The sequence below is a fragment of the Phycomyces blakesleeanus genome (genome assembly GCF_001638985.1).
Source record: "Phycomyces blakesleeanus NRRL 1555(-) unplaced genomic scaffold PHYBLscaffold_52, whole genome shotgun sequence".
Taxonomy (NCBI): Eukaryota; Fungi; Mucoromycota; class Mucoromycetes; order Mucorales; family Phycomycetaceae; genus Phycomyces; species Phycomyces blakesleeanus.
Window position 1 is genome coordinate 12,496 of NW_017265194.1, and position 23,131 is coordinate 35,626.

At 35.5% G+C, this 23,131-nt stretch overlaps 4 protein-coding genes across 4 annotated transcripts; all 4 read right to left on the minus strand.

Moving 5' to 3' along the window:
- Positions 1-674: 674 nt before the first annotated feature.
- On the minus strand, positions 675-1,999 carry PHYBLDRAFT_160895 (hypothetical protein). Its single transcript, XM_018434293.1, has 5 exons — positions 1,951-1,999; positions 1,508-1,757; positions 1,298-1,408; positions 1,076-1,126; positions 675-909 (listed from the first exon to the last, which is right to left on the minus strand). Exons 2-4 carry the CDS (start codon positions 1,696-1,698, stop codon positions 1,096-1,098), a joined length of 333 nt encoding a protein of 110 aa, XP_018283180.1. The 5' UTR covers positions 1,699-1,757; positions 1,951-1,999; the 3' UTR covers positions 675-909; positions 1,076-1,095.
- A 792-nt stretch (positions 2,000-2,791) lies between these two features.
- Positions 2,792-8,580, minus strand: PHYBLDRAFT_189629 (hypothetical protein; the record flags this gene model as incomplete). Its single annotated transcript, XM_018439692.1, has 34 exons — positions 2,792-3,264; positions 3,332-3,375; positions 3,648-3,691; positions 3,759-3,794; positions 3,973-4,027; positions 4,079-4,223; positions 4,397-4,440; positions 4,541-4,557; positions 4,713-4,961; positions 5,030-5,068; positions 5,345-5,399; positions 5,551-5,622; positions 5,657-5,704; positions 5,763-5,834; positions 5,869-5,916; positions 5,979-6,128; positions 6,187-6,247; positions 6,300-6,340; positions 6,400-6,447; positions 6,504-6,551; positions 6,609-6,656; positions 6,822-6,869; positions 6,928-6,975; positions 7,034-7,081; positions 7,140-7,194; positions 7,253-7,293; positions 7,352-7,406; positions 7,465-7,505; positions 7,564-7,617; positions 7,669-7,708; positions 7,776-7,851; positions 7,903-7,978; positions 8,136-8,295; positions 8,452-8,580. The coding sequence occupies 34 exons, from the start codon at positions 8,578-8,580 to the stop codon at positions 3,190-3,192; spliced, it is 2,310 nt and encodes a 769-aa protein (XP_018283181.1). The 3' UTR covers positions 2,792-3,189.
- Positions 8,581-13,023: 4,443 nt separating this feature from the next.
- On the minus strand, positions 13,024-13,413 carry PHYBLDRAFT_153765 (hypothetical protein; the record flags this gene model as incomplete). Its single annotated transcript, XM_018433247.1, has 1 exon — positions 13,024-13,413. One exon carries the CDS (start codon positions 13,411-13,413, stop codon positions 13,024-13,026), a length of 390 nt encoding a protein of 129 aa, XP_018283182.1.
- Positions 13,414-16,491: 3,078 nt separating this feature from the next.
- Positions 16,492-16,881, minus strand: PHYBLDRAFT_153766 (hypothetical protein; the record flags this gene model as incomplete). Its single annotated transcript, XM_018433248.1, has 1 exon — positions 16,492-16,881. One exon carries the CDS (start codon positions 16,879-16,881, stop codon positions 16,492-16,494), a length of 390 nt encoding a protein of 129 aa, XP_018283183.1.
- Positions 16,882-23,131: the final 6,250 nt, after the last annotated feature.

Below are 23,131 nucleotides of genomic sequence, written 5' to 3' on the forward strand. Positions count from 1 at the left end.
TTGTGCTATGGAAGAAAGAAAAATTTGAAAAAAAGGGAGATGATTTTTTTTTTGGTTTTTTACAATAGATCCTTTTGCCCCCCCCCCCCCCCCCCCCCCGATATGCCTGAGAACCCAGTGCACAGGATCATTACTACTTTTGTGGTAATGTTAGCTCCCCGCTATGTGGCCAACAAAGGCGCTGTCATCCTGATAAAGTTCATCAATAAGCTCTAGACAACTTACGAGAAGAATTTACAATTGCCATCGAACATTTCTGGCCTCAAACACAAAACGGATTTTTCATCCATGAACAAAAGCGTTCATAAATATGTTTTGTGCCAGGATTGCCACAAGGTGTATGAGGAAAGTGCATTATGTTGGAATACAAACTCTTTTTGACGAGCATCCATGGGGGTCCAGGATTCGTGCAGTATCTCATTGCCCATTTTCAGTACTACCCAGAACAATACTGATACCTGGTATTGGCTGTAAAAAAAATTAGTAAATACAATTTTCAGTGAGAAAATTTTAAAAACTCCTCCTATGTCTTTAATTCTTAATAAAGAATAGAACCATGATAATTGACCTAAACTACGAAGAGAAAAAAAAATAAGCAAATACAAGCATCATTCAAAGAAAAATGGGCAACTAAACAATGTATACCTGTAACATATGAATAAGAGTTAGACAATGATCTTTGACACCAACTGTGAAATTATAAGTATTTATAACCATCAGTGAATAGATTCACAAAGAGACTTGTATACCTACGGCCCATGATGTAGAGCAGAGCCATAAATTTTGGACTTGGCGATTAAAAGACTAGACAAATAAAAGCGACAAGTATTAACTGCTTAAAGAGTCATGTATACATATAGCCCAAAATGGGCAGCAGAATATTGATCGTTCGCCCTGGTGGTAAATAGACTAAAAAAAGAAAGCCAACAATAAGTATATGTTCAAAAAGAAATATATACCTGTGATCATGAATAAATACTCAAAACTTGATCGTTGGCTTAAAATATATAAAAAAAAAGCTAGACAAAATAATAGTTGATAGCTAAATACTAAACGAGACATGTATATCTCATACCCTGGATGTATGGTGAAACCTTAATCGTTGGTTTTGACTATGTCAAGATAACTAAAAACAACAACCAGTAAGTAGATGCTCAATATATATATATATATATATATATATATATATACTGGAGAACTTGGACGGGCAACAGAGGCTTTATAGTTTGGCTTTGACTGTGTAAACACTAGAATAATCTAATTGATAGTAAGAAAATATTTAAAGAGCTTTGTATACCTGAGGATTTTTATGGAGAGTGAAACCTTGATCGCTGGTCTTTGCTGTAAAAAGTATGGGAATATACAGCTTAAAGTAACTAAAGGCTCAAAGAGACTTGTATGTCTATGACTGTAGGAAAATGTCGGAATATTAATCGTTGGTCTTTACTATGAAAACACTAGAAAAATACACCTAATAGTAAGTAAATTCTCGGAAATATATATATACCTATGGTTGGAGATGTAGGTCAAAACCGTGACTGTTGACATGAGCTGTGAAGATTCTGGACATATAAAACAGGCTGTAAGTAAATGGTGTAATAAAGATGTATGCCTGTAGCCCTGGATGGAAATCGGACGCCTAATCGTTGGTATGAACTGTGAAATTACTAGAAAAATTAAAACTGATAGTGAGAACATATTCCAATAAAAAAACCTTGTATGTCTATAAGCCTTGATGGAGACTAGAGCCGTGAGGGCTAGCATAGAATGTAAAAAAGAAAAAGAAAAAAAAAGATTAAATAGATAGAATCAGTAGTAAAGTAATATTTAAATACACTTATATATCTAAGACGTTGAATTAATAGCAGGATCTTGATCGTTGACCAGGACTCTAAAAACGCTTGATAAATGTCATTGGCTGTAAAAAAGTAATCTAAGAATCTTATATACCTTTACCCAATAATGTTGAGTGGAAACTTGATAATGACCAAAGACTTGATCAATGGACTTGAATGTGCAAACGCCAGAGAAATTCAGTCGATATTAAAAAAAATCAAAGATACATGGATATCTTCAACCCTTCCCGGAAAGCTGAAGCTTGATCGTTAGACTCGGATTTAAAATACTAATCAAATGTAATCGATAATAAATAAATGTTCAAAATAAACGGTGATACCTGTGGCTCATGGTTGAGAGTAGGAAATTTATCCCTTGACCTATATATTAAAAGCAATAGGCAATAGCAGCCGGCAGTCCTAAAAGGGCAATTATACTTGAATGTCTGTGAACCTGGGTGGAGACTAAACTCTTGAACCTTGGTGTGGACTATGGTATGACTAGATAAATATGATGGATGACAGAAAGATATTCAAAGGAGGGTGTACGCCTGTTACCTCGACGAATAGCAGAAACTTGATCATCAGCGTTGACTGTAAAATTATTAGACAATTTCAACAAGCAATGATTAACTATTAAAAAAAAAGCATATATACCTTTTACCCTAGATGAGCAGCGGAATCTCAATTAGTAGCCTTGACTATGAAAAGACTAGACAAATATAGCAGACACCAAGCAAATGCTCAAAGAGGTATATATATCAGTAACCCTGCATGAACTATGGAATCTTGGGTGTTGGCCTCAATTGTGAAAAGACTACCGAACTAAAGCTGGTAATAGGTAAATACCCAAAGATACTGGTATACCTAACATCCAAGAAGGAGAGTGGCATCTTGATTGTTGGCCTTTTCTGTGAGTAGACTAAAGAAACACAATTGGCAGTAAGTAAATACTAAAAAGTGGCAGTATATCAGTGATTTTTGACGGGGATTTGAACCTTGACTGTTGAATTGAACTGTAAAAAGACTGCTTCAAACAGCTATCAATATGTTAATGGGTAAAGAAAGCCACTTGTATCCCTGTAAATCTATGCGGAAATCGGGCTCTTGATCTTTGGTCTCGACTGTATAAAGTCTGAATAATACAACTAGTAGTAAGTAAATGCTTAAAAAGGCATGTATACCTTAACCCTATTTTTTGAAGTGCAACCTTGATTCTCGGCATGGACTGTCAAAGATTAAAAAGATTCAACCAGTGAAGAATAAATGCTAAAATGTGCGTGTGTACCTAGAACCTTGAATGGATAGAAAGAACATGATCATTTCGCCTTGACTATGTAAACGCTAGGAAAATCTAATTTTTAGTAAATTGCTTAAAGATTCTTGTATACCTGCGACCTTTGATGTAGAGCTGAGCATTGAACGCTTGCTACAGAGAAGAAAGGGTTAGAACAAAACAACTGATAGAACCTAAAAAGTCAAAGAGACTTTTATACCTGTGAGCCCAAAAGAATATCAAAGCTTTGATCGTTGGCTTCGGCTGTAAAAACATTATGCAAATATATAGTAAGTAGATTTTTTGGCAGATTTGTATACCTGTCCCCCCCCCCCCCCCGGATAAACAACTCATATTAATTGTGGGCCTTTCCTGTAAAAAGACTAGAAAATATAATAGCTAGTAAGTAAAGGTTCACATAGTCATGTATACCTTTAATCCTTAATGGAGATTAAAAACCCGATTGCTGGCTTAAACTATAAAAAAGCTAGACAGAATAATAAGTGATACGTGAGTACTAAATGAGACCTGTATACCTCGGGCACTAGGTAGATAGTAAAACTTTGGTAATTCAGTTTGACTAAATAAAAATTACTCGAAACAACAAGCAGTAAGTAAACGATCAGGTATGTACATATACTTGTTACCCTAGAGAACAGTAAACCTGGATCGATTGGCCTTGGCTGTGTAAAATTAAAAAATAATAATTAATTAATTAATAAATAGTAAAATAATACTTAAAAATATTTTTTAAACCTATGGCCTTAGATGGAGAGTAGATGCTTATTATTTAGCATAGACATTAATGAAATTAGAAAAATCAAACAAGCGTTATGCAAAGGCTAAAAGAGAATTGTATACCTGTAACCGTGGATGAAGAAGAAATCCTTGTTCTTCCACCTGGGTGGTGAAAACACTAGACAAAAAAAAACAAGTGATAAGTAGAAACCCAAAGAAAAGTGTATACCTGTCATACTGGATGGAGATCGAATCCTTGATGGTTGCCCTTGACAGTAAAAACAATAGACGGATAAAAAAAGCCAATAATCAACGGCCCAACGAAAAATATATATCTGCAAGTCTGGATGAATATCAAGTCCTAGTTCTTTGGCCTAAACCGTATAGGCACTAGACATATAAAACTAAAAGTTAGTAAAGACGCAAACATATTTGTATACCTGTCACTCTGGATAGGGCTCGGATTCGGAATCATTGGCATAGACAGTAAAGGCACTTGACAAAAAAAAAGACACATTAAATAAAAGCACTTGTCAGATTTGTATACCTGTAAAACTTGATGGAAACCGGATCCTTGAGTGTTGAATTTGACTGTAAAGTCACAAGAAAAAATACAGTTTGCAGCAAGTCAAAAATCAAAGAGATGTGTAACACTATATCCCAATATGGAGACCGGGTTCTTGCTCATTACCCTTGACTGCAAGGACACTAGAGAAACAAACACAATTATAAGTAACGACCCAATAACATTTTTATATCTGTAATTCTCGGCGGATACCAGATGATTGGTCGTTGGCCTTGATCTTAAGGACAGTAGAAAATTAAAACCGACAGTAAGTAAAATCCCAAAGAGAAGTGTATACCTGTAACACTGAACGGATATAGGATCCATGATTGCTGGCTTGGACTGTGAAGCCAGTAGAGAAATAAAGCCAACAGTAACTAAAGGCCGAACTAGATGTATATACCTGTCGCACTGGAAGGAAAAGAAATTTTTCATTGTGTAGCCGGATCGTAAACACACTAGGCCAATACGAAAGAAAGCATGTAAAGACAGAGAGAAAAGTGTGTACCCGTAACCTTGATTTGAAATCAGATCTTTGATATTTGAACTTTAAGGAAAAAAAACACTAGAAATATATAAATGACAGTAAGTAAAAGCTCAAGAAGACTTGTTTACCTGTAGCCCAAATTTGAGTTTTGATCCTTGCTGTTTGGCCTGGAGAGTAAAAACAATAGTCATATATACTTCTAGGCTAGTAATGGCCAAGAACGACTTGTATACCCTCCATAATGGATGTATATTTGATCATCGTTCTTTGCCATCAAAAGAAAGTATAAATAAAGAGTACAGTTTGTTTTAAGTAAAGGTTTAAAGGAAACTTGGTTAGCTATAACAATTCATGAAAATCGGATCCCGATAATTGCCGTGGATGAGTAGACACTAGAAATATATAAAATCCAATGAGTAATTGCTCATCGAGTTTTTGTATACCTATAGCCACGGACTGAATCCGGATCCGTGAAGCATGATCTTGGTGGATTCAACACTAGAAATAAATAAAGCCGAGTGTGATTGCTCATCGATTTTTGTTATATCTATAATCATATAACGGGAGATCAGCACGAAGCTCGACCTGGATGGCCGGAGACTAGAACTAGATTAAAATAATGAGTATATGCCCATAATGCTTTTTATACCTATACCCATGGCGGGGAGATGGGAATCTTGATGCTTGACCTGGATAGCTGGAGACTGGAGATATATTAAATCTAGTGAGTATATGCCCATAATGTTTTTTTATACCTATAACCATGGCGGGGAGATCGGAATCTTGATGCTTGATCTGGAAAACTGAACACAAGAAGTATATTACAGCTAGTGAGTATATTCCCATAATGTTTTTTTATACCTATAACCATGGCGGGGAGATCGGAATCTTGATGCTTGATTTGGATAGCTGGAGACTGGAGATATATTAAATCTAGTGAGTATATGCCCATAATGTTTTTTTATACCTATAACTATGGCGGGGAGATCAGAACCTTGATGCTTGATCTGGAAAACTGAACACAAGAAGTATATTACAGCTAGTGAATATATGCCCATAACATTTTGTTATACCTACCACCATGGACGGGCGAGTAGAACCTTGATGCTTGACCTGGATGGCTGGAGACTAGAACTAGATTAAAACTAGTGAGTATACACCCATAATGTTGTTTTATACCTTTAACCATGGATTGGCGATCAGAACCTAGATGCTTGACCTGGATGACTGAACACTAGACATATATTAACGCTAGTGAGTATATGCGCATAACGTTTTGTTATACCTATAGCCATAGCTGGGAGATCGGAACCTTGATGCTTGTCCTGGATGGCTGGAGACTTGAACTATAATAAAGCTAGTGAGTAAATGCGCATAATGTATTGTTATACCTATAACCATAGCTGGGAGATCGAAACCGTGATGCTTGTCCTGGATAACTAGAGACTAGAGATAGATAAAAGCTAGTGTGTATATGTCCCTAATGGTTTTTTTTTACCTATAACCATTAACGGTCGATCGGGTCCTTGCCGCTTCACATTGATGACTGGAGACTAGAAATAGATAAAAGCTAGTAAGTATTTGCCCATAATGTTTTTATACCTATAACCATGGACGGGGGATCGGGTTCTTGATGCTTGACACGGATGGCTGGAGACTTAAATAAATATAAAAACTAATGAGTATACGCTCATAATGTTTTTATACCTATAACCATGGACAGGCGATCGGGTCCTTGACGCTTGACACGGATGGCTGGAGTTCACAAATAAATATAAAAACTAGTCAATATATGCCCATAATGTTTTTTATACCTTTAACCATGGGCGGGCAATCGGAATTTTGACACTTGACCTAGATGGCTGAACACTAGTAATAGATAAAAGCATACGAGTAAATGCGCATAACGTTTTGTTATACCTGTAAACATGGTTGGGAGATCGGAACCTGGACGCTTGACATGGATAGCTAAACACTAGAAATATATTAAAACTAGTGATTATATTCCCATAACGTTTTGTTATACCTATAACCATGGACGGGAGATCAGAATCCTGTTGATTGACCTGGATGACTGAACACTAAAAACATAATAAAACCATTGAGTATATTTCCCTATTGTTTTGATATACCTAGAACCATGGCTGGAAGATCGGAACCTTGACGCCTAACATCGATGGCTAAACATTATAAATATATTAAAACTAGTGAGTATATTCCCACAACGATTTGTTATACCTATAACCATAGACGGGAGATCAGAATCCTGTTGATTGACCTGGATGAGTGAACACTAAAAACATATTAAGACCAGTGAGTATATTTCCATAATGTTTTGTTATACCTATAACCTTGGCTGGAAGATCGCAACCTTGACGCCTGACATCGATGACTAAACATTATAAATATATTAAAACTAGTGAGTATATTCCCACAACGATTTGTTATACCTATAACCATGGACGGGAGATCAGAATCCTGTTGATTGACCTGGATGAGTGAACACTAAAAACATATTAAGACCAGTGAGTATATTTCCATAATGTTTTGTTATACCTATAACCTTGGCTGGAAGATCGCAACCTTGACGCCTGACATTGATGGCTGAACACTATAAATATATTATAACTAGTGAGTATATTCCCACAACGATTTGTTATACCTATACCCATTGCCGGGAAATCGGGTCCTTGACACTTGACCTGGATGGCTGACACTAGTAATAGATAAAAGCTAGTGAGTAAATGCGCATATGGTTTTGTTATACCTATGACCATAGCTGGGAGATCGGAACATTGATGCTTTTCCTAGATGGATTGGATACTACAAATATACAAAAACAAGTGAGTAACTGCTCATCGAGTTTTGATATACCTGAAACCGTGGACCTTGATCTGAAAACCGTGGACCTTGACGTGAACCTAGAAGCTTGACCTGGACGGAATGGATACTACAAATATACAAAAACAACTGAGTAAATGCCCATCGAGTTTTGATATACCTGAAAACCGTCGACCTCGACCTGAACCCGTTGACCTTGACCTGAACCTTGAAGCTTGACTTGGATGGAATGGATACTAGAAATATACAAAAACAATTGAGTAACTGCTCATCGAGTTTTGATATACGTGAAACCGTGGACCTTGACCTGAACCTTGAAGCTTGACCTGGACGGAATGGATACTACAAATATACAAAAACAAGTGAGTAACTGCTCATAGAGTTTTGATATACCTGATAACTGTGGACTCTGATCGGATCCCTGATGCTTGACCTGGACGGAAGGCACTAGAAGCATACAAAAGACAATGAGCATATGCTCCTCGAGTCTTGGTGTACCTGTGGCCCTGGATGGAAACCTGTTCTTGATTGCTTGACTTTGCCTGAAAAGTCCCTACAGAAATATCAAAGACAGTGAATGATTAATCAACGAGCCTTTATATACCTGTAGGCCTGGATGGAGATCTTATTTTTTATCGTTGACCTTGTTTGTCAAAAGACTAGACAAATATAATCTTCACAATGTGTGTCTTTGATAAATATCATATACTCCTTGAAATATAGTAAGTCCTGTCAGTTTATCTCTTGTTTCTGAGCGTGAATAGGCTTTGGATGGATTGATGGTCAAACCAGTGTTGGACCTCAGTATTTCATTTTTGCTGTGTACTGGCTTTGACATGTTGTCTTATATCTTGCTACTGACTGTTTTACATATGATAAAAGCCTGAGATTTGACTAGCAAAATGGATTTGTATTGGTCATGATTCGTCTTTAACGTCTATGTTGATTAAAGCAGTTTGTGAGAGAGCAGTAAAGAAGTGTATAAAGTATTAATGGTATGTGGAAGAGAGTTGTTTTGACGCGTTCTGTTTGGATAGGTGTTTTTTTTTTATAAAACTCATGACGTCTCAATCATGAGTTGCTGTTCTTTTTTATTATTTTTATTATGATAGTTTGATAATATATTATAAAATTCGGTTTTTTTCTTATTCCTTTTTCGGTTTTCTTTTATCTTTTAGCCTTGACAGCATGTATATATTATTACTATTTTACTTCTTTATTTAATATCTATGCTTAAAATATGGGTTTTGGGTTTTAAAGAAGTATCACTTATATTCTGAAGGACGTGCTGTGCAGGCACTTGTTTTACTTTTTGTTTTTTTCTTTTGCCTCTTTTTTTGTTTTAGTTCTTTTTATGTCACATAAGGTCCGTGCTGTCCGTGCAGCATCACATGTGTCATGGGGCTTAGAGGAGCATAGTAGCAATAGTGGTCCAGACTTTACTTTAGCATGAAAACATTTAAATGATGTCTTCCGATTGGTGGACTATATGCATGTCAAATTATTCAGTTGCTATGGACCCCCATCCCCTTTTTTATTCTACTTTCTGTTGTGATTCTGTTAACAAGGCTTATGCTTTTGAACAGCCACTTGTCGAGACACTATATATGCCTCTGTGTTCATTTTAGCTGTACTACTGATATACAAAGTATTAATCGGCTAGACGTTAAACTACAATAAAGAAGTGTAAAGTTGTGTTGATTATAAAGCTTTAATTAAAGTCTTGTGTATATTTATTTGTTTGTTTTCTTGTTTGTTTGTTTCACATGCTGTGACTTTATTAGTTTAAGAAGCACCCCCGAAAAAAATTGCTGCTTATATCTTTTCTTTTCTTTCGTGTGAAAGACTTCCATTTTTCTTCTAGCTTTTTCACCAGTGTCTTGAGTTAATAAACACAAAGTGTAGGAATACTTTCTTGAAATAAAAGTACTTTCAGTGCTTCAGTATGAAGGGATTGACAGCCTGACTATTGAAAGTCGTTGGGACCTCAAGTTAAAGCATCGTTCTTAGAGTAAAATAAAAGTAAAAAGAAGAACAGGGTCTAGCCTAGTGTTTGTCAATCGACCTTGGTTTGTACTACTTTATAAACCAATCATAATCCAACTGAGAAATTAATACAGCATAACCCAACTGCCTGAAACACTTTACATTTATATGTGTTCAAATATACACCATTCTATCGATAATTATAATTATTTATATAAGTTACATTATACGCCATGAAAAAGTAGTGGTGCTTGCAATTGTGCTAGCCTGGTCACAGATAGATCAAGCTAGTAAAATGGCTATTACATATATATAAATCACCTTTTAAAGGCTCTGCTTATTTACTATTTTTTTCTGTTATTGCTCAGACTGACTGACGGCACAATATGAAAGCAAAGAGACAATCTACTGCTACTGAACGTATAGGTTTTGTTTGGTTGGGAGCAAGACGCTATCGATTACTAATTATCGATTTATAGGATCTAGTGCTTTTGATATTTTGCGCTTGTATACCAAACTCAACTGGATGCACGAATAACCTAGAAATAATACTCTGTTGGATTAAAGGCTTTGATTTATAACTTTTGTTTTGTAATACAATATAATGCGCTACAGTACTGTATAGTATGATTCCACTTATTACTTTGAGGTTCATAGTCTAGCTTTGGTTCGCTTGAGACTATTTTAGTTTGAAGCACGAAGCCTTTGTATAAATGAACCTTTTCTATGGTCGATTAAATATGAGTGTACTGGAAATGATATTTTTTAAGATTTCTACAAGCATATGCAAATGCACACCAATGGGAATCATAGCTTTTCAATTATAGAAAATTAAAAATCGAATCAAATAAGCAATGTTTTTTTTTGGCTTTAAGTAACCTGGTGAGACACATTGTGATCCACCTCTTCGAGGTTTATTATATTACAATTACTCAAATTTTGATCAAAATATCCGATTTTTTCACTCTCAAAAAGCATAGAACCCTGAAATTCGGGAAACTTGCACCACTTCAATAAGCTCTTTAAATGCCCAATAGCAAAAATACGAGTTGTTTCTAAAAGTACAATTTTTTTTTAGTTGAATACATAAACCAGACACTCCAAAAGGCATCAATTTGGAGTGTTCAAAAGTTAGAGATATTTTTTTTAAAGAAAAGAGAATATTATTTAGCATAAGAGACATTATAGAATAGCTATATATCTATATATGCTCTACATAACAGAATATCAGCTTGTATAAACGTTTATATGAAGAAAGCCGTCCTATATTCTGACATTACAAGCATACGCTGGAAGCAAAGAGTGGAGTACAAATAAAGCCACAATCTTTTTTCCAAAAAAAAAGGCAATGACTTTGGCAGACACTCTTGAAATGGATGGCTGTGTAACATATGTCATGATATTTTATATTGCCCTTTAAGAGAAAAGAAAAATACATAGGATACTTTTTATGTGTTCCATTAAATAGCATACTTGAAGTCTTTGTTTCAGATTTATTAATTAAAATTATGATAGTAAATTGGTGTAAAGAAGTAAAAAAGAAAAAAAAAATGGGAAAATTTAAATTAATAAGGGCATTTTTTTTGGGGGTTAAATTCCTGTCTCCAAGGTATATATGTGCAGTGCATACATCCCAGTCTTTCTTCACATATAGACGCACAAACCAGCTTGTCCACCGATATCTTGGCTGTACCATTATAAAATATAGAGTATAAGGTGGTTTGCTTTTTATGTCTTCTTGTAGACTGTGTAGAGGCTCATTGGTAAATTAGAGCCTACGACTTCCTACAAACAAAAGTCTTATTTTGTAAACTGGTATTACTGATTGGTAGTGCAGACACCCTTTGTGTACTCACAAGTGAAAGAATCATAGCAGGGTTCATTGACAGGGATACTTTTACCCATACGAAGGTTTAAAGACCGTATGATACTCACTTACAATCGTTGAGAGAGGACTATGTATTCAAAACCCCTTCACTGTGCTGTAACCAAAACAAAAAAAAAATTTTAACGATGGCTTGAATCTTCTTTCGACATTCCGCCATCCCAGTCGAGGATCTTCATTCCTGTTGAGGATCGTCATTCATATTGTATTGCAACTCAAAGTGGACCAAAAGCGACGCAATACGAAAAGGAAGCGCACTCTTTTGAAAAATAAAATAAAAAATGAAATACTCTTTATTTTATCTTTTTGACGACTGTTCACTGTATATGCGGCTCTAACAAAAAATAAGCCCTTGGTCAAACCTTCGTGTCCCTATAAGCTTCGCACTGCGTTCAAAGGCGACAGTCATCGCCACTCTATTGTTTTCTTTTTTCAACCCTGTACCAACAACAACTTCGCACTGCGTTCAAAGGCGACAGTCATCGCCACTCTATTGTTTTCTTTTTTCAACCCTGTACTAACAACAACTTCGCACTGCTCTCAAAGTCGACAGTCATCGCCACTCTATTCTTTTCTTTTTTCAACCCTGTACCAACAACAACTTCGCACTGCGTTCAAAGGCGACAGTCATCGCCACTCTATTGTTTTCTTTTTTCAACCCTGTACTAACAACAACTTCGCACTGCTCTCAAAGTCGACAGTCATCGCCACTCTATTCTTTTCTTTTTTCAACCCTGTACCAACAACAACTTCGCACTGCTTTCAAAGTCGCCAATACCAATCATACTATATTTCTTATTTTATCACTACTGAAAAATAAAAATAAAAATAATAACCATATAATCAAACTTCAGCACTCGGAACCCATATACTCTGTTCTTTTATATCTGAAGTGACATATACTACTATTCTCAGAACTGTCTTTTTACTTTCGCATGCACATGATATCTATATACTTATACCTTCAACACCTTCTTCAATGAAAATGACCCCATCCTATCACACATAATTTTTAAAAATTCTTACTTTTAGTATATCTTTAAATATTCAGTTCTAGACCAAACAGCCATTGTCTAACACAAAGTCCTGCCATAGTAATCTCTCTTTATAGATGCACAACATAATCCTCAAACCTATATTTTTAAAAAAAAGAAACATATATTTCTTATACTCTGTACTCTCATTCTTCTTGTCCCTTTCACTTCAAACAAATTAACTTGGTCTCTCCCTACTCGCATATCTTATTTATTTTAATATCTTTAAATAACTAAAATAAAATATGATTTATTATTTTTTATATGGTTATATAGGTTATGAATTTATTATAAGAGAGATGTGTGTGTGAGTAGTCGATGTGTGGGTAGTCAATGTGTGAGTAGTCGATGTGTGGGTAGTCGATATGTGGGTAGTCTATGTGTGAGTAGTCGAGGCGTGGGTAGTTGATGTGTGGGTAGTTGATGTGTGGGTAGTTGAGGTAGATATATTTAAAGTGTGTGTATGCAGCCGAGGCACATTTGTGTATGTAGTTGAGGTGTGAAAGAAAAGGGGGCGTTTTGGGTGGGGGGTGCCATAAACAGTGGTCATATGGGAGAGGAAAAGTTTATTTTCTAACAAATCGCAAAAACTATAATCATTTATAGTTTTGAGGTAATGCATTTGGTAATCCAAAGGTTTCTCTAAAGTAATAAGGTAAAGATAAAGTTTTCGCATCCGTAGTGCGGATGCGATTCTAATAACGCATCCGTAGTGCGGATGCGATTCCAATAACGCATCCGTAGTGCGGATGCGATGGTCATGCATGAAATAACAGGTTTATCGTAAAAAAAAAAGCCTGGGTAACCGCCCAAGTAAGTTTGTTTGTTTTGTCTAAAAAAAGTATAGAATCATATGAAAATCAAAATAAACCAACCAAAAATAGAAAGCAAAGCACTTTGATACTTTATACACGATACTCTACAGTTAACTAATAGCTTGTGTTTTTTGGTTTATATCTTTGTTCGTGCAAATAATCAAGCCTTTTGATATCTCATATTAATATATTAGTATATATAATGAATTCCAATATCTTATTTTGATCTAATTCCAAAAGGCTTTATTTTAATAATGAAAAAGGCTGGTACTATTATATTCAATAATTATATATTTCTTTGCGATTATTTAAATAGTAACTCGACTGAAATATGTCTATAGCTTGTATCATTTATTTCCCGTTCAATTTTTCAAATATACTCTTATTTAAAACTATTTAAACAGCAACTTAAACAAATAGATATCTTTGGCTTGTACCATATACTTCTCAAGCAGTTTATTAAATAGTTCTGTGCAAGAATATATATATATTTCGGCTGCAAAAGATTTTGATTAAAATTAAATCCGATCCGAGCTATAAGCAACAATATGGGGTTTAATACATCTTTATAACAGTTTGATCCACTGGATATTTATGGATCAATTAACACTCTACTTCCTTTAATTCGCTTTATCTCTTATTTTCTTTTTATTTATCAGTCTAATCCAAGTTGATATATATCTATATATTATCAAATTATTTTAAAATGAATTGTGTTCATATACTAAAAGTTACTCTAGGACTATATATATATAATCTGTTAGTATATTTCAGATGAGCTCTTACACCTACCTTTTTTCCCTCTTTAATACACACGCACACACTTGGGGATCTGTCTACCAGTCAATTGGCTGCACTGGTACAATATATACGATATTGTCTATTTCTTTTTATATCTTTTTACAAACTAAGGGTTCTAATCGACAATTCGGACAGCACGCACTTTTTTGTAAACTGGTATTACTGATCGGTGGTGCAGACACCCTTTGTGTACCCACAAGTGAAAGAATCATAGCAGGGTCCATTGACAGGGATACTGTTACCCATACGAAGATTTAAAGACCGTATGGTACTCACTTACAATCGTTGAGAGAGGACTATGTATTCAAAACCCCTTCACTGTGCTGTAACCAAAACAAAAAAAAAATTTTAACGATGGCTTGAATCTTCTTTCGACATTCCGCCATCCCAGTCGAGGATCTTCATTCCTGTTGAGGATCGTCATTCATATTGTATTGCAACTCAAAGTGGACCAAAAGCGACGCAATACGAAAAGGAAGCGCACTCTTTTGAAAAATAAAATAAAAAATGAAATACTCTTTATTTTATCTTTTTGACGACTGTTCACTGTATATGCGGCTCTAACAAAAAATAAGCCCTTGGTCAAACCTTCGTGTCCCTATAAGCTTCGCACTGCGTTCAAAGGCGACAGTCATCGCCACTCTATTGTTTTCTTTTTTCAACCCTGTACTAACAACAACTTCGCACTGCTCTCAAAGGCGACAGTCATCGCCACTCTATTGTTTTCTTTTTTCAACCCTGTACTAACAACAACTTCGCACTGCTCTCAAAGTCGACAGTCATCGCCACTCTATTCTTTTCTTTTTTCAACCCTGTACCAACAACAACTTCGCACTGCGTTCAAAGGCGACAGTCATCGCCACTCTATTGTTTTCTTTTTTCAACCCTGTACTAACAACAACTTCGCACTGCTCTCAAAGTCGACAGTCATCGCCACTCTATTCTTTTCTTTTTTCAACCCTGTACCAACAACAACTTCGCACTGCGTTCAAAGGCGACAGTCATCGCCACTCTATTGTTTTCTTTTTTCAACCCTGTACTAACAACAACTTCGCACTGCTCTCAAAGTCGACAGTCATCGCCACTCTATTCTTTTCTTTTTTCAACCCTGTACCAACAACAACTTCGCACTGCGTTCAAAGGCGACAGTCATCGCCACTCTATTGTTTTCTTTTTTCAACCCTGTACTAACAACAACTTCGCACTGCTCTCAAAGTCGACAGTCATCGCCACTCTATTCTTTTCTTTTTTCAACCCTGTACCAACAACAACTTCGCACTGCGTTCAAAGGCGACAGTCATCGCCACTCTATTGTTTTCTTTTTTCAACCCTGTACTAACAACAACTTCGCACTGCTCTCAAAGTCGACAGTCATCGCCACTCTATTCTTTTCTTTTTTCAACCCTGTACCAACAACAACTTCGCACTGCGTTCAAAGGCGACAGTCATCGCCACTCTATTGTTTTCTTTTTTCAACCCTGTACTAACAACAACTTCGCACTGCTCTCAAAGTCGACAGTCATCGCCACTCTATTCTTTTCTTTTTTCAACCCTGTACCAACAACAACTTCGCACTGCTTTCAAAGTCGCCAATACCAATCATACTATATTTCTTATTTTATCACTACTGAAAAATAAAAATAAAAATAATAACCATATAATCAAACTTCAGCACTCGGAACCCATATACTCTGTTCTTTTATATCTGAAGTGACATATACTACTATTCTCAGAACTGTCTTTTTACTTTCGCATGCACATGATATCTATATACTTATACCTTCAACACCTTCTTCAATGAAAATGACCCCATCCTATCACACATAATTTTTAAAAATTCTTACTTTTAGTATATCTTTAAATATTCAGTTCTAGACCAAACAGCCATTGTCTAACACAAAGTCCTGCCATAGTAATCTCTCTTTATAGATGCACAACATAATCCTCAAACCTATATTTTTAAAAAAAAGAAACATATATTTCTTATACTCTGTACTCTCATTCTTCTTGTCCCTTTCACTTCAAACAAATTAACTTGGTCTCTCCCTACTCGCATATCTTATTTATTTTAATATCTTTAAATAACTAAAATAAAATATGATTTATTATTTTTTATATGGTTATATAGGTTATGAATTTATTATAAGAGAGATGTGTGTGTGAGTAGTCGATGTGTGGGTAGTCAATGTGTGAGTAGTCGATGTGTGGGTAGTCGATATGTGGGTAGTCTATGTGTGAGTAGTCGAGGCGTGGGTAGTTGATGTGTGGGTAGTTGATGTGTGGGTAGTTGAGGTAGATATATTTAAAGTGTGTGTATGCAGCCGAGGCACATTTGTGTATGTAGTTGAGGTGTGAAAGAAAAGGGGGCGTTTTGGGTGGGGGGTGCCATAAACAGTGGTCATATGGGAGAGGAAAAGTTTATTTTCTAACAAATCGCAAAAACTATAATCATTTATAGTTTTGAGGTAATGCATTTGGTAATCCAAAGGTTTCTCTAAAGTAATAAGGTAAAGATAAAGTTTTCGCATCCGTAGTGCGGATGCGATTCTAATAACGCATCCGTAGTGCGGATGCGATTCCAATAACGCATCCGTAGTGCGGATGCGATGGTCATGCATGAAATAACAGGTTTATCGTAAAAAAAAAAAGCCTGGGTAACCGCCCAAGTAAGTTTGTTTGTTTTGTCTAAAAAAAGTATAGAATCATATGAAAATCAAAATAAACCAACCAAAAATAGAAAGCAAAGCACTTTGATACTTTATACACGATACTCTACAGTTAACTAATAGCTTGTGTTTTTTGGTTTATATCTTTGTTCGTGCAAATAATCAAGCCTTTTGATATCTCATATTAATATATTAGTATATATAATGAATTCCAATATCTTATTTTGATCTAATTCCAAAAGGCTTTATTTTAATAATGAAAAAGGCTGGTACTATTATATTCAATAATTATATATTTCTTTGCGATTATTTAAATAGTAACTCGACTGAAATATGTCTATAGCTTGTATCATTTATTTCCCGTTCAATTTTTCAAATATACTCTTATTTAAAACTATTTAAACAGCAACTTAAACAAATAGATATCTTTGGCTTGTACCATATACTTCTCAAGCAGTTTATTAAATAGTTCTGTGCAAGAATATATATATATTTCGGCTGCAAAAGATTTTGATTAAAATTAAATCCGATCCGAGCTATAAGCAACAATATGGGGTTTAATACATCTTTATAACAGTTTGATCCACTGGATATTTATGGATCAATTAACACTCTACTTCCTTTAATTCGCTTTATCTCTTATTTTCTTTTTATTTATCAGTCTAATCCAAGTTGATATATATCTATATATTATCAAATTATTTTAAAATGAATTGTGTTCATATACTAAAAGTTACTCTAGGACTATATATATATAATCTGTTAGTATATTTCAGATGAGCTCTTACACCTACCTTTTTTCCCTCTTTAATACACACGCACACACTTGGGGATCTGTCTACCAGTCAATTGGCTGCACTGGTACAATATATACGATATTGTCTATTTCTTTTTATATCTTTTTACAAACTAAGGGTTCTAATCGACAATTCGGACAGCACGCACTTTTTTGTAAACTGGTATTACTGATCGGTGGTGCAGACACCCTTTGTGTACCCACAAGTGAAAGAATCATAGCAGGGTCCATTGACAGGGATACTGTTACCCATACGAAGGTTTAAAGACCGTATGGTACTCACTTACAATCGTTGAGAGAGGACTATGTATTCAAAACCCCTTCACTGTGCTGTAACCAAAACAAAAAAAAAATTTTAACGATGGCTTGAATCTTCTTTCGACATTCCGCCATCCCAGTCGAGGATCTTCATTCCTGTTGAGGATCGTCATTCATATTGTATTGCAACTCAAAGTGGACCAAAAGCGACGCAATACGAAAAGGAAGCGCACTCTTTTGAAAAATAAAATAAAAAATGAAATACTCTTTATTTTATCTTTTTGACGACTGTTCACTGTATATGCGGCTCTAACAAAAAATAAGCCCTTGGTCAAACCTTCGTGTCCCTATAAGCTTCGCACTGCGTTCAAAGGCGACAGTCATCGCCACTCTATTGTTTTCTTTTTTCAACCCTGTACTAACAACAACTTCGCACTGCTCTCAAAGGCGACAGTCATCGCCACTCTATTGTTTTCTTTTTTCAACCCTGTACTAACAACAACTTCGCACTGCTCTCAAAGTCGACAGTCATCGCCACTCTATTCTTTTCTTTTTTCAACCCTGTACCAACAACAACTTCGCACTGCGTTCAAAGGCGACAGTCATCGCCACTCTATTGTTTTCTTTTTTCAACCCTGTACTAACAACAACTTCGCACTGCTCTCAAAGTCGACAGTCATCGCCACTCTATTCTTTTCTTTTTTCAACCCTGTACCAACAACAACTTCGCACTGCGTTCAAAGGCGACAGTCATCGCCACTCTATTGTTTTCTTTTTTCAACCCTGTACTAACAACAACTTCGCACTGCTCTCAAAGTCGACAGTCATCGCCACTCTATTCTTTTCTTTTTTCAACCCTGTACCAACAACAACTTCGCACTGCGTTCAAAGGCGACAGTCATCGCCACTCTATTGTTTTCTTTTTTCAACCCTGTACTAACAACAACTTCGCACTGCTCTCAAAGTCGACAGTCATCGCCACTCTATTCTTTTCTTTTTTCAACCCTGTACCAACAACAACTTCGCACTGCTTTCAAAGTCGCCAATACCAATCATACTATATTTCTTATTTTATCACTACTGAAAAATAAAAATAAAAATAATAACCATATAATCAAACTTCAGCACTCGGAACCCATATACTCTGTTCTTTTATATCTGAAGTGACATATACTACTATTCTCAGAACTGTCTTTTTACTTTCGCATGCACATGATATCTATATACTTATACCTTCAACACCTTCTTCAATGAAAATGACCCCATCCTATCACACATAATTTTTAAAAATTCTTACTTTTAGTATATCTTTAAATATCCAGTTCTAGACCAAACAGTCATTGTCTAACACAAAGTCCTGCCATAGTAATCTCTCTTTATAGATGCACAACATAATCCTCAAACCTATATTTTTAAAAAAAAGAAACATATATTTCTTATACTCTGTACTCTCATTCTTCTTGTCCCTTTCACTTCAAACAAATTAACTTGGTCTCTCCCTACTCGCATATCTTATTTATTTTAATATCTTTAAATAACTAAAATAAAATATGATTTATTATTTATTATATGTTTATATAGGTTATGAATTTATTATAAGAGAGATGTGTGTGTGGGTAGTCGATGTGTGAGTAGTCGATGTGTGAATAGTCGATGTGTGAATAGTCGATGTGTGAGTAGTCGATGTGTGAGTAGTTGATGTGTGAGTAGTCGATGTGTGGGTAGTTGAGGTAGATATATTTAAAGTGTGTGTATGCAGCCGAGGCATATTTGTGTCTGTAGTTGAGGTGTGAGAGAAAAGGGGGCGTTGTGGGTGGGGGGTGCCATAACCAGTGGTCATATGGGAGAGGAAAAGTTTATTTTCTAACAAATCGCAAAAACTATAATCATTTATAGTTTTGAGGTAATGCATTTGGTAATCCAAAGGTTTCTCTAAAGTAATAAGGTAAAGATAAAGTTTTCGCATCCGTAGTGCGGATGCGATTCTAATAACGCATCCGTAGTGCGGATGCGATTCCAATAACGCATCCGTAGTGCGGATGCGATGGTCATGCATGAAATAACAGGTTTATCGTAAAAAAAAAGCCTGGGTAACCGCCCAAGTAAGTTTGTTTGTTTTGTCTAAAAAAAGTATAGAATCATATGAAAATCAAAATAAACCAACCAAAAATAGAAAGCAAAGCACTTTGATACTTTATACACGATACTCTACAGTTAGCTAATAGCTTGAATTTTTTGGTTTATATCTTTGTTCGTGCAAATAATCAAACCTTTTGATATCTCATATTAATATATTAGTATATATAATGAATTCCAATATCTTATTTTGATCTAATTCCAAAAGGCTTTATTTTAATAATGAAAAAGGCTGGTACTATTATATTCAATAATTATATATTTCTTTGCGATTATTTAAATAGTAACTCGACTGAAATATGTCTATAGCTTGTATCATTTATTTCCCATTCAATTTTTCAAATATACTCTTATTTAAAACTATTTAAACAGCAACTTAAACAAATAGATATCTTTGGCTTGTACCATATACTTCTCAAGCAGTTTATTAAATAGTTCTGTGCAAGAATATATATATTTCGGCTGCAAAAGATTTTGATTAAAATTAAATCCGATCCGAGCTATAAGCAACAATATGAGGTTTAATACATCTTTATAACAGTTTGATCCACTGGATATTTATGGATCAATTAACACTCTACTTCCTTTAATTCGCTTTCTCTCTCATTTTCTTTTTATTTATAAGTCTAATCCAAGTTGATATATATCTATATATTATCAAGTTATTTTAAAATGAATTGTGTTCATATACTAAAAGTTACTCTAGGACTATATATATATAATCTGTTAGTATATTTCAGATGAGCTCTTACACCTACCTTTTTTCCCTCTTTAATACACACGCACACACTTGGGGATCTGTCTACCAGTCAATTGGCTGCACTGGTACAATATATACGATATTGTCTATTTCTTTTTATATCTTTTTACAAACTAAGGGTTCTAATCGACAATTCGGACAGCACGCACTTTTTTGTAAACTGGTATTACTGATCGGTGGTGCAGACACCCTTTGTGTACCCACAAGTGAAAGAATCATAGCAGGGTCCATTGACAGGGATACTGTTACCCATACGAAGGTTTAAAGACCGTATGGTACTCACTTACAATCGTTGAGAGAGGACTATGTATTCAAAACCCCTTCACTGTGCTGTAACCAAAACAAAAAAAAAATTTTAACGATGGCTTGAATCTTCTTTCGACATTCCGCCATCCCAGTCGAGGATCTTCATTCCTGTTGAGGATCGTCATTCATATTGTATTGCAACTCAAAGTGGACCAAAAGCGACGCAATACGAAAAGGAAGCGCACTCTTTTGAAAAATAAAATAAAAAATGAAATACTCTTTATTTTATCTTTTTGACGACTGTTCACTGTATATGCGGCTCTAACAAAAAATAAGCCCTTGGTCAAACCTTCGTGTCCCTATAAGCTTCGCACTGCGTTCAAAGGCGACAGTCATCGCCACTCTATTGTTTTCTTTTTTCAACCCTGTACTAACAACAACTTCGCACTGCTCTCAAAGGTGACAGTCATCGCCACTCTATTGTTTTCTTTTTTCAACCCTGTACTAACAACAACTTCGCACTGCTCTCAAAGTCGACAGTCATCGCCACTCTATTCTTTTCTTTTTTCAACCCTGTACCAACAACAACTTCGCACTGCGTTCAAAGGCGACAGTCATCGCCACTCTATTGTTTTCTTTTTTCAACCCTGTACTAACAACAACTTCGCACTGCTCTCAAAGTCGACAGTCATCGCCACTCTATTCTTTTCTTTTTTCAACCCTGTACCAACAACAACTTCGCACTGCGTTCAAAGGCGACAGTCATCGCCACTCTATTGTTTTCTTTTTTCAACCCTGTACTAACAACAACTTCGCACTGCTCTCAAAGTCGACAGTCATCGCCACTCTATTCTTTTCTTTTTTCAACCCTGTACCAACAACAACTTCGCACTGCGTTCAAAGGCGACAGTCATCGCCACTCTATTGTTTTCTTTTTTCAACCCTGTACTAACAACAACTTCGCACTGCTCTCAAAGTCGACAGTCATCGCCACTCTATTCTTTTCTTTTTTCAACCCTGTACCAACAACAACTTCGCACTGCGTTCAAAGGCGACAGTCATCGCCACTCTATTGTTTTCTTTTTTCAACCCTGTACTAACAACAACTTCGCACTGCTCTCAAAGTCGACAGTCATCGCCACTCTATTCTTTTCTTTTTTCAACCCTGTACCAACAACAACTTCGCACTGCGTTCAAAGGCGACAGTCATCGCCACTCTATTGTTTTCTTTTTTCAACCCTGTACTAACAACAACTTCGCACTGCTCTCAAAGTCGACAGTCATCGCCACTCTATTCTTTTCTTTTTTCAACCCTGTACCAACAACAACTTCGCACTGCTTTCAAAGTCGCCAATACCAATCATACTATATTTCTTATTTTATCACTACTGAAAAATAAAAATAAAAATAATAACCATATAATCAAACTTCAGCACTCGGAACCCATATACTCTGTTCTTTTATATCTGAAGTGACATATACTACTATTCTCAGAACTGTCTTTTTACTTTCGCATGCACATGATATCTATATACTTATACCTTCAACACCTTCTTCAATGAAAATGACCCCATCCTATCACACATAATTTTTAAAAATTCTTACTTTTAGTATATCTTTAAATATTCAGTTCTAGACCAAACAGCCATTGTCTAACACAAAGTCCTGCCATAGTAATCTCTCTTTATAGATGCACAACATAATCCTCAAACCTATATTTTTAAAAAAAAGAAACATATATTTCTTATACTCTGTACTCTCATTCTTCTTGTCCCTTTCACTTCAAACAAATTAACTTGGTCTCTCCCTACTCGCATATCTTATTTATTTTAATATCTTTAAATAACTAAAATAAAATATGATTTATTATTTTTTATATGGTTATATAGGTTATGAATTTATTATAAGAGAGATGTGTGTGTGAGTAGTCGATGTGTGGGTAGTCAATGTGTGAGTAGTCGATGTGTGGGTAGTCAATGTGTGAGTAGTCTATGTGTGGGTAGTCA